The 18,282-nt window shown below is 30.5% G+C and overlaps 1 protein-coding gene across 9 annotated transcripts in view; it reads left to right on the forward strand.

The window, feature by feature from the left end:
• The window catches only part of LOC141453200 (echinoderm microtubule-associated protein-like 2), an 88,284-nt gene extending 73,585 nt beyond the window's left edge, over nucleotides 1-14,699 (forward strand). For 8 of the 9 annotated variants that reach the window (XM_074126113.1, XM_074126109.1, XM_074126103.1 and 5 more), the window contains 13 exons: nucleotides 2,175-2,330; nucleotides 3,446-3,595; nucleotides 4,491-4,665; nucleotides 4,744-4,848; nucleotides 5,517-5,754; nucleotides 5,831-5,988; nucleotides 6,079-6,336; nucleotides 6,451-6,588; nucleotides 7,064-7,180; nucleotides 7,976-8,023; nucleotides 12,034-12,121; nucleotides 12,567-12,793; nucleotides 13,770-14,699. In XM_074126113.1, coding sequence (XP_073982214.1) covers nucleotides 2,175-2,330; nucleotides 3,446-3,595; nucleotides 4,491-4,665; nucleotides 4,744-4,848; nucleotides 5,517-5,754; nucleotides 5,831-5,988; nucleotides 6,079-6,336; nucleotides 6,451-6,588; nucleotides 7,064-7,180; nucleotides 7,976-8,023; nucleotides 12,034-12,121; nucleotides 12,567-12,793; nucleotides 13,770-13,895 — 1,984 coding nt within the window. In that variant the 3' untranslated portion in view covers nucleotides 13,896-14,699. The remainder of the gene's footprint in view (nucleotides 1-2,174; nucleotides 2,331-3,445; nucleotides 3,596-4,490; nucleotides 4,666-4,743; nucleotides 4,849-5,516; nucleotides 5,755-5,830; nucleotides 5,989-6,078; nucleotides 6,337-6,450; nucleotides 6,589-7,063; nucleotides 7,181-7,975; nucleotides 8,024-12,033; nucleotides 12,122-12,566; nucleotides 12,794-13,769) is intronic. The other variant, XM_074126107.1, reaches the window with a different exon arrangement.
• Nucleotides 14,700-18,282: the final 3,583 nt, after the last annotated feature.

The raw sequence follows: 18,282 nt of genomic DNA on the forward strand, positions 1-18,282 counted from the left end.
AAACATCAACAACAAACTGACAGAAATTCATGTAGAACTGACTCTTCTTTTCAAAATATCAATTGATGAATACATTCGTAAGAAAATGGTGAGACTTATTGCCGGGTAAATCTTCGAAAAACGGAAAAAGATGTGTACGTAATAATTTAGTATTTGTTGAAAATGTGATTAGGTCCGCAGGAGCTGGGTAATATCGCTGATTTTATCCGTTGTAGACGAATGTTTATTGTATCCGTAGCCGGTTTCGGATTTTCATCCATCAACAGAGGTAGAGTAATCAGTTTGGTGTAGAGATTTCGACTTATGCTTACGTCTCACTCTGCACTAGTATCGAAAAGGGGAATTAAATAAAATAAGGAGGTAGCACTTCAATATCAATTCTTACGTAGGTAAGCTTATTTCCCTAAGTAACTAAACATATATGTTTATTATTATTCCGATGAACGTCTGCTTCTTCTAATTCGGGCTCAACCCAAAATCGCAGGTGTTCTGCGAGGCAATAGTTACGGAATTCTGAATAGAAATGTATATTTTTATAATGTACCTTAACTCTTAATTGGTAGAAAATAAAATAATGCACTAAATTAGTAACTTTTAGCTCTCTATCGTAAATTCTGTTTTCTAATTCCATTCAAAGCGGTAATAATGCAAATACAAGTTGTTGCTTCACTCCCGCACTGCGTGTGTGAGAGGAATTATTCCAAACTTTGACACCACAAAAAATAAGACCTATTAAATGAAAGATGTTTTAAAAAAGAAATATGAGTCATTATAGGGTAATTTCAAATGATCTTGACCTTGTAAAAGCATATTAAAAACTATAAAGAAATAAAAAAGATATATATATATAATATGTTTGTGATGGTGTGCATCAGCGAGTAGGTGTACATGCCCCCACTCTCCAAATTGTTATTAAACTCTGATACAATCCCGTGGATATGTTCCAGTCCACCTCGTACAAACCACAGTGCAACAGTGTACCACGACGTTGCACTTTCGTTTGACCAATCATCGTAGTTTTTTTTTTTTAAACAGTTTGTGAACAAGTTCACTGAACCGGTTCTTGCAGAATATGGACAGGTAATAATTTGGTATATTTTACGTCTATAACTAATTCTGGATATTTAATCATTTTACACGTTTCTAACTGGTATTTATTTGGAAATTCAGTATTTTAATTATTTTATGGTCAATTTTATAATATGCCCTTCCAAATATTATCATTCCACATTAATTTCTAATTTGAATTAACGAACGTTTTGTTTGTCCTATTCCCTAAATAATTCAATTTATAACATTCAGTTCTATATTGGTTTAATCGAACATAAAAGTAAAATTGCTACAATTTAAATACGGTTTGTAAAAATAAATTGTGGGCGTTGTTAACTTCTTTTCTCTGTATGTGCTGTGCACAATTTAAATCAGCAACAGGAAATTGATACCATCTCATTCACACATGCACTATTGTGATTTGGCTTTTCCAAAGAGAACGAAATGTAATTTTCTATCTGTTATTACAAATGAATAACTTAGTATTGACTCATTCATTCATACGTAGATCTGTTTAATTATGATAAACAGCAGCAGAATGATGCATAGTTTTCTTAAAAGTTGTTTATTATTGAATTTTAGTATTAATTTAAAAAACTTATTTTCTACCAACGTTTTGCCCAATAAGTGTTAACCGCTGAATATGTACTGATAAGCTGAATTGAAACTGAAATTCACGCAACAAATAATTTCCCTCAAAGAACCAAACATACTAGTTTATTCTGGTGAACGACTGTTTGTCCTACCTGAAATCGCAGATGTTTTTCGAGGCAATAATTAAGTAATTCTGAACCGAAATATACATTTTTAAATGTACTTTAAAAAATTTAATCATTTTTTAGGGTTTTGGTTAAAATTTGTAAAGGAAATGGTTAGAGGAAGTCTATATCTCGAAAGTTTTGGTATCTCTTATCAGTAAATTGGTGCAATTCTGTTTTATTATTGTTGTTTGCAACTTCTAAAGAGGAGGAAAAATGGATGGAACAATCATTTGGCTTTTTAACCTTTTAATTAAATAATAATTGTCTATTACAGAAAACTTAGGGACTGTAATTTAAAGAAAAGCCTAACTTTTTTTTTATTTTGACAAAAATAACTGTTAAATAACTTCTTTATTGTTCTAGTACAAGAGATGCTGTTTATAATGAGGAAGAAGGAACATTGAAGATGTATCTCCGAGGCCGTCCAGTTATACTGTATGCACCATCAGATTTAATCTCAAATTACGATGTGACTAAAGTAGCCGCTCCGCCTCAGCAAAGACTGAAACTTGAATGGGTGTATCCTTTTGAAATTCCATTTTTTTAATTATTAGTTACTTCTTTTTTTAAACTAATATAAGACGCTTCAGTTCAGTGATCCAGTAAGGAATAAGGAATGATTCCCTAACTTGCAGAAAAGATCGTTAAGCAATAGAGGGGATAGCCATAAAACTTCAAGTTGCAAATGAACAGTAATGCTAAAAAACATCCAGTACACTGTATATACCGTGTCACTTTTGTTTTTCGATCGATGGCTAAATTATGAAGCAGCTAAACTAAGGAAACGTTAACGATTTAACGTTAAGCATTTATATCAAAATCTTTAAAATTAAAATTATTACTAATTTAAGGGTAAACTATCTGTTCTTTCAAGAAAAAAGTAAATAAATGTTGTTGGTAACTATTATTTTACTGGCGAAACTTAAAGTATTAACGGTTTACTGTTTAGCCGTAAACCTTTATCGATTCACTGTGCAAAAATTAAGATAATAATCTCAAAGTGTAATTTTTCCTTGAATAGAAATTCAGTAGAAGCATCTAGGTGACCCAAATGTAAAATGCTGTTCTCTTAAGAATAATTACTTCGTTTCCTTTGATTGCTAGCTACAGATTTTTTTTATAGTATATTTAATTGGCTTGTTCTGTTCTGCACTGGCTACGATGTCTATAATAAACTCGAATAAAAAATCGAACACAATTGCAATTCTTCCTTTTATCAGCTTCTGGGTGGTGATAATGAAAATAAACACACGAGTTCATTAATTCATCATTCATCAGTTTCTTACCACTGATTCTTTGACATTTATCGATTTCCCTTTCACGGAAAGTAACAACCCCATTTATCGCGAAACACGATCTTATTCAATGAAAAGCCTTGATTTTATTGATCTAAGTCTTTGATTATTGTTAGAGCATTCATCCCATTTACTAATGAATGTCGCTAGCATGAAAGTAGGTTGTCATGTTAGATTTTTTATAAAAGATTATAATTTAATCCATTAATATAATTAATCCATTTTTTAAATTATTTAGAAAATAAGTGCTGTCAAAATTGTTTTTTTTAAAAAAATATGCGTATACATAAAAATGTATAAATAAAAATATAAATTCCTTGACTGATAATTTTTATAAAGTTATGGATATAGAGGAAGAGATTGTCGTTCAAATTTATATCTACTACCGACTGGCGAAATGTTATATTTTGTTGCTGCAGTCGTGGTACTGTACAATGTTGAGGAGCAAAATCAAAGGCACTATTTAGGACACACAGATGATGTTAAATGGTTAGTAGAGCAGTTTAAATGATAATAATGTTATTATTGTTCTAAATGTTGGTTTCATAATTAGTCATTATGTAAATTTAGAACTGTAATCAAATCGTAACCAAAAAAATTATTGCTGGAAGGACGAAATTGAAATTAAAAATTTTAAGGTTTTGTTTAAAGAAGCTGTCAGAAAATAGCTTTAATAGTTTAAATACGTTGTAATTATGTAATCTAAAGCAAAACTTCTTTCTTTTTTTTAAGGCGACAGATTGTCCTTGTCTGACGTTAATTAAGTAGAACGACGAATGATGATTCACGCTTTAAAGTAGTAGGGATTCTCTCTATTTCCTTGACTATAAATTTCTCTTTTCTGATGACTACTAAAAAAATAATAATAAATTTTTCACTTTTATAATATAAAATATTGATTTCCAAGATTTGGCATTGTACTTTCGTTTTTATATTCGTATGATCTTTCGAAAGTAAATGAAGTAATGCCTATTTTTTCAGGCGGGCTTTACGAACAACTGCAAGGTGCCTTTAACAGAGGAGACTAGCAAACATACTTTTATAAATAAATTTCTCTTATAAATCATTAAATAAAATCCAAAGCTTATACCGGTAATTGAACAAAAGATCACTATTCTTCTAGTTTTGCAGGCCTCTCCTTTCACTGTTCGGCTTCCGTGGCGCCTAAATCTTCTTAAATTCTAGTGGAAAACCTTGTCCTAGTGGAATTCCTCTCACACTATCACCTACCTTCACTTATCCTGCAAAACCTTTATTTTTGCACTGGGTGTGGTTGGAGAAAAGTTAACACTTCTTTAGCCCCCAAATCCCAGTTGTAAGTTTTCTGAAATGCCCTTTATTTTTTAAATTCATTTAAGATTTAATTTGTTTATTTTTGTTCCAGTATGTCGATACATCCAAACAAAATGTTAGTTGCAACGGGTCAGGTTGCCGGACATGATTCTCGAGAAGGTAGACCACATGTCAGAGTATGGAATTCCGTTTCTTTAGCAACTTTAGCAGTTATTGGCCTCGGAGATTTCCAGGGTTCAGTTTGCTGTTTATCTTTTTCAAAAGCTGTTAGTAAGATCGTGTCTGTCACTTACGTTAGTAGAAATAATGGTATTCTTATGCACTTAAATTATTTATATTTACAGGATGGAGGAACACTCCTCTGCGCTGTTGATGAAGCTAATGATCATAATATTTCCGTTTGGGATTGGCAGAAGGGTGAAAAAGGCCAGAAAATTACAGAAACTAAAGTAAGTTAATTGCCTTCTTTACAATTTAGTAAATGTTAAGATTTAAAAATTAGATTAATTGTATTTTTAAGAATGATTATAATTTTTTTTGGCTAAACATTGTTAACCATTTGATGTTCATATTCTTTGACAAAGATCGGTAAAAAAGTGGTCCGTTATTGCAGTTTCTTTTAATTTAGTCACTACATTCGTACAGCATTTTATCATTTTTCGGGTTCACAAAAAAATGGCGAATTAATCGGTGGTCAGTTGTGGACACGGTAAGCCTTTCAGCTTGCGCCGCTTCTTTAGCTAGCATGTCCACAATTTCATCATCATTAACGCCGCAGTGTCTTCTAACCCAGGCTCTAAGGCCAGTGTGATGGATGAAATGTACGATAAGGGTAGACTGCAGGATTGCTCTTTCCATGGTTAAGGATGCAGTGAGGAATCTCAGGCCGTTCCTCAACAAAGGTTTAGTTACTAAATGCGTCACTTTACGATATTGGCAGTTCCATCTTCATAGACATGGGCAACCTGTAACAACGTACTGCTATTTAATACCATGTAATTTGATTATACAACTTTGTCAAAGATCTATTTAATCAGTCTCTGTCATTATTTAAAAAAATATATATATATCATCAACTTGTAGTTTTCTTTATTAACAAATTCTGTTTGTGATAAAGTGTTCCGTAGATACTGTAGTTGCCGCAGAATTTCATCCATTGGATCGTGGATGTATAGTTACTTGTGGCAAAGGTCACGTAAGTTTCTGGTCGTTGGACGCAGCTGGAGCTCTGTATAAACGAATGGGCGTTTTCGCAAACCGTGATAAACCTAAATATGTCACTTGCCTTGCTTTCACACAAACAGGTGATGTTCTTACTGGGGACAGTAATGGAAATATTATAGTATGGCCTAGAGGTAAGAGTATGTCCGTCATGTTTTTAAATGTGTATTGAAAGAATTTTGTACATTAAAACTCCCTTTTCTATTTTAGGTACCAATACAATTTCTCGTATTATTACCAAAGTTCACGAAGGCCCAATATTTACACTCTGTGTGCTGAAGGAAGGAAGTGTTGTTTCGGGAGGTGGTAAAGATGGTATTATAAAACAACTTGATCCAGATCTTCAACCTTCTGGCTACGAAACACGCGTTAGTGTTAAAGCTTTAATATGTTCCCTAATAATCGTCCCTAAATAAATAAAAAAAAATCTAATACCAATGAAATCTGAATTTTTATAGTTGGCTCCCCATGTTGGCGGTGTTCGTACCGTGACCGAAGGCCGTGGTTCTCAACTTCTTGTTGGCTCTACAAGAAATTGTGTACTTGCAGGCTCTTTAGAACTGGGCTTTAGCTCTGTTGTTATGGGTCATACAGAAGAACTGTGGGCACTGGCTGCCCATCCTTCTTTACAGCAGTTCATTACATCCGCTTGGGATTGTATTATACAGCTGTGGGATGCTGTAGCTCGGTCTGTTGTGTGGAGCAAGGATATTGGGGTAGGTCGAAAAATTCTTTAAAGCTAAAAATTAAAAAATTTGATGACAGATGACGTTATCTTCGAACCCAAAGTGAAGTTTGCAATTTAACCCCAATACATTTTTTATCTTTAGGAGCAATCTCAGAGTGCCACATTCTCACCTGATGGTCAGACAGTCGTGGTGGGTTGTGTATCTGGCAAGTGGCTACTTATGGATGCTGACTCCAGAGAGGTTACTGCTTCTCACACGGATGGCAATGAACCAATTCAGGTATGACAGAATCAGTTCAATATTAATCATATATTATATTATCGAAGACGTCACTTGAAACATCAACATTTAAATTAAATCCCGTTCAATGAAAACTAAACTTTAAAAACAAATGAGAATCAAAAAGAAGGTTAATGAATCACTTACATACATACATCATGTATAGACCTTTAAGTGACTTGGTAAGTAAAAAAGTATTATTATCCTTTACTTCGAGAATTCTACAGTTCAGGGATAGTGGCACTCCTAAAGGCTAGCAAAACTTCCATTGACACGCTCCGTACGTAGATAGAGCCTGCATAGATAGTTGATATATGCAGCTATTTTAGTCAAACTTTTAGCTCACCACTACAACGTATTACTTCCATACTAATGTTACTTTTTGCTCTTGAAGGGGATTCGGATAATGAAAGGCTAAGGTACTCCTCTTCGATAAATAATAATAGTAAGATTATAATTCTTTTAAATGTTTTAGGTCGTTAGTTTCTCTCCAAATGGAGAACTGCTTGCATTGGGATCCAGAGATAATAATATCTACGTTTATCAAGTCGGGGACACCCCTAGACGTTACAATAGGATTGGAAGATGTACGGTAAGTACATATATAAGTTTATTTAAACTGTAAATTTTCCAAAAATAGTTCCCTTTTTCCGACGTTGATATTTTCTAGGATTTTTTGGTTATTTACACACAATAAGTTTGCATTTTAAAAGGCATTTCAAGAGGTAAACTCATTATACGTTTTTCAAATAGAAATGAGAAAAAGTAAGGAAAAAAGTTGAAATGAAAAATGCCTAAAAAGCCTCTTCATAATTTAAGTTAAGGCTTGTGGGTTTAGTAACGATTTTTTCTCAATAAAGATTTGTTTTTTAACCTCAAAATTGTTGAATTAGTCATATTAGTAAAATTTTATAATTTACATACATGTATGTTACCTACCCAGTCTCTCTAAGGAAGTATTAGCTAGTATGAATAATTATTCGTTAGTGCCAGTGATTATTGGATTATTGGGAGAGGATTTTCTCCGCTCTCTTCTAAATGAAGGCCTCCCCAGATGAACTGAGAGTGGCTCTTTTTGGCCACCTCTTATCCATAAGGTGAAGAGATATTTTTGAGAATTATGTCTATCCTGGCTGTGGGATAAAAAAATAATAAAATAATCTTTTTAATTTGACAAAATTCATACACTTGTATCCTTTTTCAGCAGTTTTTTGTTTTTTTATTCTTTTTGTTAAACAACTGTCCTTTATTAATTATCTTAAGTTTTAGTCTTTTCAATTAACTAAATTTATTTGATTAAAATAATAATGATAATCTAATTTAATTAACAAAAAATTAGAATAGTTCAAAATAAAATAATGATGTGTTTGTAACACGCTGCTGTTAGAGTGACAAGAAGAAAAGGAAGACCACGAGTACACTGATCACATTATTGGTTTGTCTCGATTTCAATAGGGTTTATGAAACAAAAATTAAGCTTTAGTATAATACGTAACAATGATTTGTTTTACTAAAATATTTGAGCACTTCCTTAATAATATCCTAATATAAAAACTCTCAATGGAAAATAATTTATTGATGTTTTGTTTGTTTGATTCTATTTAAATTGTTTATTCTGGTGCTAAAAAAAGGAATCCTACTCATTTGAGATATAAACATTACCGCCTTAGAAAGCGACTTCTGGGGAAATACTACGGGTGGCAAATCTCTTTCCTGGCCTTGTCCAAATCCAATCCGTCTGGTGACTGAAAGCAACATTGGCATTCAACGGAAAAAAGGGCACTTCTCCCGTTACCACTTCTGGAACGTAATCATTCCTAGTACCTTTCATGAAACATCCGACAGAGTTTAACTTTAAGGTCGACGTCCAGCGGACAAAACAAAGCTTGCTTGGTTATACAAATCTTATGTTCAAAAGAGATGTTCATCTTTCTTGTTTGTCGTGTATTTTGGTTCACCTCATTTCCAGTAGCCTGCTCAATAGCAGTGTGACTTATTCACTGATAGTTGTAGTTGATAATTAATTTATGGAAATTAAACTTGCAAATGCAATACTGATAGCTTTTTCTAGAAATTTCAAATCCCTAAAAAAATTTAAACAGTGAATCCTTCCGGGAGGCTAATTATGTCTTAAAAGCGAATCCCATCTTGGCATTAAAGCAAAATATTAGTTTTAACTTACTGTAATTTGATTAGCCTATCTCAAAATAATAAATTCATAAATTCCTTTTACGAGTGGTAAGAATGAGTAAAAACATAAATTTATAGAAATAATTTAAACACACAGCTGAAATTGCTAAGATTTTTCTTTTTTTGCACCAGAATATTTTAATTTATTTATTATTTTTTTAGTAAAGGAGATTGCATTATTAGCCTGAATTAACATTTCCATTTAATTATTTACCTAATTATTAGTTTTTGAAAAAATAACCCTCTGTTAGATCGTTGAGATTTTTTTTTTCAATGAAAATGCAAAACTATTACTTTGAGAAAATCCAAGAATTCGTAGATGTCTGTGTTGTACAATCTTAGTCCTTTGTGGTGTTATTCTTTAAGATTTCATTAAAGTTTTCATTATTATTCTTATTATTATTATTTAAGGTTCCTTTTTCCCTAAATAAATATTAATAGGTGCATGCCACTTTGTAATGAGGCACTAAAAAACAAAGTATCATGAAACATCATTCGCACATTTGAACAGGTGAACAGAACGAAAATATACTTAATGAAGAAGCACAACCATAGATAGTTTTAATAAACAATGCATGTGTAGAAATGAAGCATTTTTGAATTTTGCGCTTGATTCGTAAAAATGTGTGTACCACCCACCCTTATTTTATTGTTAATTACAAAAAATATGACAAGTGTTTTGGCATACTTATTGTGTTACAAATTAATGAATAATTTTTATTAATTCTTATTCTTTTAGTACAGAAAAAAAATAGACGCTGGTGCAAAGAATTATTAAAATTCATTTTAAAGTCTATCCCTAAAAATTCATTTACCATATTCTACACAAAATTTGGTAATTTTTAAATCAATTGGTGAACTTTATGAGTCATAAAGGGCTTGAATCATTATTAAAGAATTAGTTCCAAACTCGTGAATGACTATCATAAAAACGTCAGCAGTCTGGGTGGTTCAAAAAAAATTTTTTTTTTCTAAAAGAAAGCTTAAAAAGCCCCTGCACTGTGTGGGAAAGGGTTTATTTTAGTACAGAAATTTGAATTTCTTAAAGAACAATAAATGTAAATCAATAAAAATAATGTTTATGTTGAATATATTAAATTAGGTTAGTTGAGGGGCCGGTACTAGGCTATTATATATATATGTATGTTTTTAATTAGAATACTCATTCATTTCTGTTGTTGTCGACAATACTGTATATGAATTTGTGTTGCGAAGTATATGAAGAAATCACATTGTTTTTGACCTGTAAAATTTCTTGATGACACCTTATTATTAATATTTTTTTTTTATTAATTAGTTTTAAGTAAGTTGTAAATTGGACTGTTTTTCTTTTGGTTGTCCTAAAAATGAGTGAATTGGAACTTATGTTCCTTCGGTTCTGAAACAGCAAATTTATCTCTTTATAATATAGTTTAGTGGAATTCTTAACAAATATCTATTCAATTCTAAATAAAAAAACAAAGTTAGATTTATCGAAATGTAATTTCTACAACTGGTCCTTTTTTTAAGTTACTAATTTACTCAATTAAGGCACATCACTTCAGATTTACTGTACTCTTCACGCTAATTTCACTTTCTTTCTTTTTTTATGATATTTAAAGCAACAGTGGAAGCAAGCACCTCTCTTTGTCTTTGTTAAAATTTCAGTAAAAGTCAGTTTTTATTATTTTCTTTTAATGATAGATTTTTTCCTTCTTCTTCTTTATCAGGGCTTGCTAAAATTACAAACAAATACAAAGAGTACACCAATAAAAGTGTTGATTTTAAATACTTTTTTCTTTCTTTTTTTTACGTTTAAAATTTATTCGAATCACTGAACTCTTCGATTCATTATTTTTGTTGTATCATGTCGGTTGAGGATGGTTATGTTAGTTTTGAATATTAATTTTCATGGCGGATAACGATTTCGTTCATTCGTATTTCGAATTAGATAGATTGATAAGTAATCTTTATTAAAAATATGTTTCTTGCGTTTAAGATAGAGCAAAGCGATGGATAACTGCATCTATCTAGTCATTCGAATTATTTCCAAAAAGTTCTTATGATTAATTTTTAATTTATATGGATAAATTTAATTACGATTTTTAAATATTTACTACAATCATTTATCTTTTTTAATTGAGTAAATACTTTATACGACCCTTTACCTTCAATCAATCTCTAAACAATATATGTTTATGTCCACTTCAGCTATCCCTGTCCCCAAGCCTCCTTAGGGTGCGTTCCACTAAGCGACCACAACGACCAAAACACTTTCAGGCGCTCCACTTGGCGACCGCGGTCGTTGTGGTCGTGGCGAAAACGTCACTGATGACGTCACTATTTTCGCTCACGCGAAGCCCACAACGCCCCATCTATAGAGCTGGGTCGAAGTGGGCGTTCAGAAATATGGCGCAATTTTTAAAACAAAATATGGGGCCCGAAAAAATTATCTCATGTAAATAATAGAATGTGTTTCTCGAAAGTCTACAAAAAATAAATAAATAAATAATTACTTATCCCTTTACACACTAAATCACTGAATAACACAAAATCATTTACCTGAAATAATTTTTAAATTCTTCATCTGAATAAAGATCAATTACACTGATAGCTAATAATACGTGGCCTAAGTTTTCGCTTTTTATCATTGCGATTTTGTGAAATTACATTCCACTCTTCATCGGAACTAGATAAAGAACTTTCTAATGCATTATTAATAAATATCCAACTGTTGCGACAAAAGACATTTTAATTTTATCTAAACGTAAATTTTATAAATACTCCACTAAAATGTAATATAAAAAATTGAATTATATATATTCTTTTAATATAAGTCAACTTTACCAATAATTAATAAAGTTTAATATAACTGCTTATAAACGGGGTTAAAATTAAAAAAAATAACTTCTTCAAGCTTCTGACTTATTTTCGAGGCCGCCATATGTAATGTTTACATGAACGGTTAAAACGCCCACAGTCCGTTCCACTTGGATTTTCGATCGCAACGCTCGCAAGCAAGTGGAACGGCCAAAACCGCGGTCGTGAGCGTGGTCGTTGTGGTCGCTTAGTGGAACGCACTCTTAGTAGTTCTGACCCAATAAACTGAAACCTTTTATATTGACTTGTTGAATCATGAAAAAATAAAATAGTAATATGATGCTGTATATTTAATAATAAACCATGACATTAAAACTGTTGATCTTTTTTGCTATTTTGATAGGAATTCTAGGTTAATCAAAAACAATTAATTCATTTTCTGCTTAATTTTTTCAGGGTCATTCAAGTTTTATAACTCATTTAGATTGGGCTACAGACAGCCAACATTTAAGATCAAATTCAGGAGATTACGAGATTCTTTACTGTAAGTCAAAAATAAATTATTGTTTATTTTGAACTTAAATTTTGCGACATTCCTATAATAATCTTGAAAGAACTGAACTAAACAGACGCTTTCGACAACTCAAGTACTTTTAAACCAAAGATCTAAAAACTTAACTGTCTCTTGACAACATAAAACTAATTTTATACTTTTATTTGAAAACCTATCCTAGGCTTATAGGGTAATCTAAAATACTTGATTTATGTTAGAGAAGAAGATGACGCGTTGTCTAAGACCCTAGTTTTAGCTAATTCTAGAACATAAACCAACTAAACCTAATAAACCCTAAAGTGGGCACACATCCATACCGAAATGTTTAGCAAAATAAGTGTTTTTAAGAGATAAACTCAGCAAACCATATTTTAAAAACATAAATTAGGAAAATTGTTCTACACCAGCTATTAAATAAAAAATTATTTTATTTCAGGGAATGCTGGATTATGTAGGCAGGTGACCCAATCTTCAAAGATGAGAGATATTGAATGGGCTACCCATAATTGCACTCTTTCATTCACAAGTGTTGGTATTTGGCCTGAAACTGCCGATGGAACCGATGTAAATGCTTGTTGTGTTTCGAATTCCAAATCTTTAATGGCTACCGCTGATGATTTTGCCAAAGTTAAACTTTATACATTCCCTACTATCCAGCCAAAAGTGAGTATTTTTTAAAATCTCTTTTTCCTTTAACTCTAATATTCTTGTAATTTCCTTTAATATTCTTGTAATATAATAATAATATTTCCTTTAATAAACTAATGCTAAGAAGTGTTCATGACCAATTTTCTATTTTGAGTTTTCATCGGATCATCCATTTTGAGACCCTCTGAGTCTGACGAAGTGGTTTTAGAAAGTAGACATTGTGGTATGTTGATTGAAACAGAACAGTTGAACTAAAAAACTAAAATATCTTCGTAAACTTCATACTTTAAATTTCGATCAGATGTCCTTACGGGCCAGTCCGTAACTTATAAGTTGTCTTATCCTTTATTTTAACTTTGCAAAAAGAAATGGTTACTTTTTTGCGCGCAGATGGATCTACAACTTTTATTGGTGACTTTTTCCCAGGAGAATTCCAATAAAGGAATTCTGGGATATAAGATTTTCTAAGTTTTCCCTTAAATTGCACCTATAGTTTTGTGTTGTGGTCTGTTATCCTATAATCTATTTAGTATTAATGAAGATAGAATGAGCTGCTAAAAAAATCCGTTTTACAAGAAAGACACTAGACTTTAGTGTAACTTTTTAGATAGGATTTACAGTTTTCAGTAATTTACTTGAACTAATTTAGTACATTTCTTTTAAAAAGGCACGTAACTTACTTTTCATCGAAGGATCTCAAGAGAGAACTCTCGTCTGAAATGCTGTTTATGTATATAGGTACTTTACCTCAAATTCCGGGTTTCAAAAAATCCGTAAAAAACGTTTTCACATGAACTCTTTGAATGTTGTAACAAAATAGAGTCTTTCACCACAGATGGATTTTATTATTTCTGGGCGCCATTTCTTGGCCATTAGTGCCTGTTGTTATTATTTAATACTCTTGTTTTAAATTAAGCATAATCTGCCCTCTCATTTCTTAAATTATGCAATCAATTCATTCATCTCTTTCTTTCTCTTTTCTTGTTTACAGTCCGTATGTCATACTTACAGTGGACATAGCTCTCACGTGACAAATGTTACATTTCTTAGCGATGACACCAGACTTATTTCAATTGGTGGCAAAGATACATCAGTGCTTCAGTGGAGGGTTGTTTAACAATTTATAATATTATTTATGTATAATTGTTATTTATTATTAATATTACAATTATTTTAACTTCATCCTTAATTTGTTTTTTTTTTTTTTAACTTAATTCGAAAAAATTATTTTCACAATTTCTGTACAATTAAACATTCTTTCGTCGTATAAATATATATATTTTTTTAAATTCTGCCTGTAAAATTTCAAAGAAATGATAAAAAGGTAAATGTCTTTTTAAGTTATAGGCCTAATTATTGCTACGTTATTTATTGTTTTTATGTTGATCATTCACTTCTTTTGCTTTTCACATAATACCATTTTTAGGCTCTTTTTTTATGAAAAGTGGAATATTAAAATAAAAGAAAAAAAAAAGAAATAATAATTGTGCCAGATAGATCTGTGATGTTGTTTATTTGAATAAGTAAGAAGCGTGTGCCTAGTTTTTCAAAATGTGCAAAAATCATTATATTTACAGTTTAAATCTTACATAAATATAGAAGAAAAGAATAAGTTTTCCTGAATAAAAGTACACAACCAAAATCAATATCTTCTTTTTCTCAGTAAATGAAGTTTAGTGATATTGCATGTATTTTGCTTTGCTCAAGCTTTTTTAGACTCCTGACAGGTAAAAATACTTACAAATAGAAACTAAATATTAAAACATTTAATATAAAAAATACAATCATAGAATTTTTTTGTTTGGTCAAAAGAAAAAAAAAAAAGGATTCTGCCTTGAAAGAAAGAAGTCTTAGACCTTTGCCTTTTTCCAAGTCTTTCAAAACTTGCTTGCTTTACAAATAAATGAATAAAATAGCGTAAGTACCTTTATTTTTTGTTAACCTCATATTTCTTTGTTCGAGACTCAGAGGCATGCTGCCTCTAGATTTACTCTCCTATAGAACTTTCTGCAGCCAGTCTACCTGGTGGTGGACAGTATTATCTAGGTTAGGCATAATACAAAAGGAAACTTGTGACATAATCGCCTCGACTGAGAACGGAAATCTCGAAACAGTCTCAGGTTTAATAGAAACAAATGGTTCGCAAAGAAAACCTATCTATTTAAATTTCTTAATTTGAATTGTTTTGTAAACGCAATGTTATTTATAAATATAATATATTTTTCAATTCTAATTCGTTCGACTCAAACAGTTTGTGTGTAAGTGAATATAAAGTTTGTCAAAAACTTCTTTAAAAGGTTCAAGTTAATTTTGTTCTGCAATTGTTTCATTAATTCAGAAGATGATTCATTTGAATTAAAGAAGAAAAGTGAAAAAAATAATCAGATTTCAAGTTAAAATTTATTTTAGATAATTTTTTCTTAAATTATTTATGTTTTTTGTTTATGTTTATGAATTTTCCCATAACTGCAGTGGTAGGTCATCCAACTGTTGACTGGTTGCATCTTATTAGTAAGTTTTAGGGCAGGCCTTTTCCACATTTTCAGAAATATTAATTAGATCGCGTGTAGTAGTTAGTCTCAGATACATATATTCTCTAGCGTTTCCAGTATAGAAATATAAATTTGAAAAGGTTGTGAAAATTCAATGACTAGTGATTGAAATTTGAAGTGCATTCACCAAATTTAGTTAAATAATAGAACCATAAATAACGATTGCAGAAGTTATAGTAATCATTGACTGATTGTAACGAAATGGTCCTTATATTTTTTATAATTGCGTAAAAAGTCCTAAAAATATAAATCTATTGAATTTGAGAAGCGCTCTTATAAAGGTACGCTTAATCTTCGACTACTGTGCTACAACTGTAATTTATTGGTAAGCGCTAAGGCGTGTCGTGTTTCAGTTCGCTTCAATTTCGTTGGTCACAAAAGAAGTGATTGTGAGGTGTGTTGCCACCTCAAACTCGTCCCAATATTCGCTCTAGTCGAACGAGAAAACACTACGAAGAATGGCTTTCAGATATTGTCTCACATTAATTGTACAGTAATAGAAAGTGCAGCAACTCGTTTTATTAATTTCTGGTAATATTTTTTTTAAATAAATCAATGAGCTTGTTTTCTCTTTCTCTCAATTTTTATTTAGCTTTATTTTTAGGAGTTAAATCAAAATAATTTTTTTTTAGGTAGAAACAAAACTTGTCCATCTTTTTAATTCAAAATCAGATGGTTATAAACTCTGTATCAGTATGTATTAGTTACGTAGTTTTTAGTTATAACTGCATCTTATGATTTCAAGAAAATAAAAATTGTTCAACTTTTTACTCTCAATTTTTCTATATATTTATCAAAAAACTAATAACAGATATAAATCTTTTTTGTAAATTAGACCTATAATATATTAAAATATGTCTTAACTTATAAGAAGAAAAACTATTTTTGTCCATTTTACCATGAATTTATCCTTCCTCCCCATTTAAAATTAGACTGATTAAAAAAGAAATTAAAAAATACGCATTGCACAAAAAACAATCTTTATCTCAATATCCATGCTAGATCACATAAAAATCAATTTTTTTTTTTAGATTTATAATTTTTTGACTTAAAACTTGGCCTATAAATTGAAACAAAACAAAAATTGCACAATTACTAATATTGTGTTATTCAGTTAAAAAAAGATGATAAATTAATCTTAAATTTTGTGAATAGTAAAAAAGAAAATGTATTATGTATACTATTCTACAAGTCGAGATTATATGTAATAATATTTGAAAGAAGTGTTCGTTTTGGAAATCTTTTTTCGTCTTTATAGCAATAGTTCAAAAATGTAATAAACAAAGATTTTAAACTTGAAAACTTTTTTTTTAAATGTTATTTATTTCTTCATATTTCTTGTCACTTATACTTTCTTTTTCTCCGATCATATTTGAAATTTATTTTTGACCAGAAATACATGAGTTCATTTCCACATATGTAAAAAAAAAAGTGTCTTCTGTCTTCTTTCATTTTTTTTTATATGGTCTTTCTTTTTTCAATTTATTTACCCTATCTTAGGAAGTAAATGATTCAGCTGGTGGTAAAATGAGTTTAATTAAATAAGAAATTGAAGGCACAATGGCCATCCTGACAAGTTTTTTTTTTTTTTTTTTTACTAAGATTTCTTCAATAAAATTCTTCGTCCAAAATCTTATGAGAAAATAGAAGAATAATGAACTCCTACTATACTAAAATTGCCAGAAGATAGCGTTACGAGCAGTTTAAAACCTACTTTGAAAGGGGAAGAATTGTAGCGTGAAAATCACCTTTCGAAAAACACTTTTTACCAATTAGAGACATAACGTGAAGACGTCGCCTACGACAAATGAATTTAGGTGAGAGGTTTGGTTTCTTTACTACTACTATAGTGGTTTAGAGATTAATCAGGGTTCTAAAACGAAGGCTGTCCAAGGCAATGGTTTACTGTAGTGTAGTATCGTGTCGTTGCTCTTAACTTTTTCGACCGTGCCGCTAGGCTATTATCACAACTTTATAAATAGACATTCAGGCTCCTGTGGTGCTCGATCATTAACGAATTAATTGAATCACTGATTTTATTATTCGTCATAGCACGCATGATTTTCTTTTCTTTTTTTAATAGGTTTTGAATTTTCATTTATCATCAGAGGTCAATAAAAAATTGCGGAAAACCTTTTGAGTTTGCAAGTGAAATGTTTGAAAGAAATTTAGCCAAATTTTCTACACGCAAAATAATGAATCTTAATTGAATCTCATAGTGTTAACAGGTAATAAACGAAATTAAACAAAACGTTCGGCCATACTTTTTGTTGGCAGTATATAATGTTCTAAAGGGTATAACGACAAATACACAAGTCTTTATCAATAACTTCTTTGTATTTGTTCAACTAAAATTATTCTTTACAAAAAAAACAAACATTTGACACATAAACATACGTGTTTATAAAAGAGAACTTATTTATTAAATAAGATAATAAGAAATTGGATTGTAAACTGTAAAATTGTAAAAAGAATTACAAAAAACTATCTCTGAATGTCGATTATGTTCTTGCAGGTTTCTTTTTTCTTTCATTAAGCCATAATATGGATTTTTAAGTTACAAATTTTTTAGAGAAACCAGCTAATATACATATATGTTTTTATAATAAAATTATGTCAATTACCTTGTATTATAGTGACAAAGATACCATGTAGTTCCAGAGAAAGAAGCAGTAAACATTATTTAAAGTAATAATAATTGTTTTTAATAAACATAAGTAGATGAGAAAGAAGATATATAAATTCATATTATATAAAGATTGAAGATAAATAAATATTAAATATAAGAAACACAAACTTAAGGTACTTAAATCAAAGCTACGTAAAAGTAATTACTTAATAAGTAATGCAAGAAAATAAAAAACTATGTTTTTTTTGGAAAGCAAATATATTTTTTGACAAAAACAAATTAATTTTATAAACAAATACTTTTTACTCAATTTCTCTTGAAAA

The sequence above is a fragment of the Rhodnius prolixus genome, unplaced genomic scaffold, assembly GCF_049639745.1.
Source record: "Rhodnius prolixus isolate KJV_2025 unplaced genomic scaffold, Rpr scaffold_3, whole genome shotgun sequence".
Taxonomy (NCBI): domain Eukaryota; kingdom Metazoa; phylum Arthropoda; class Insecta; order Hemiptera; family Reduviidae; genus Rhodnius; species Rhodnius prolixus.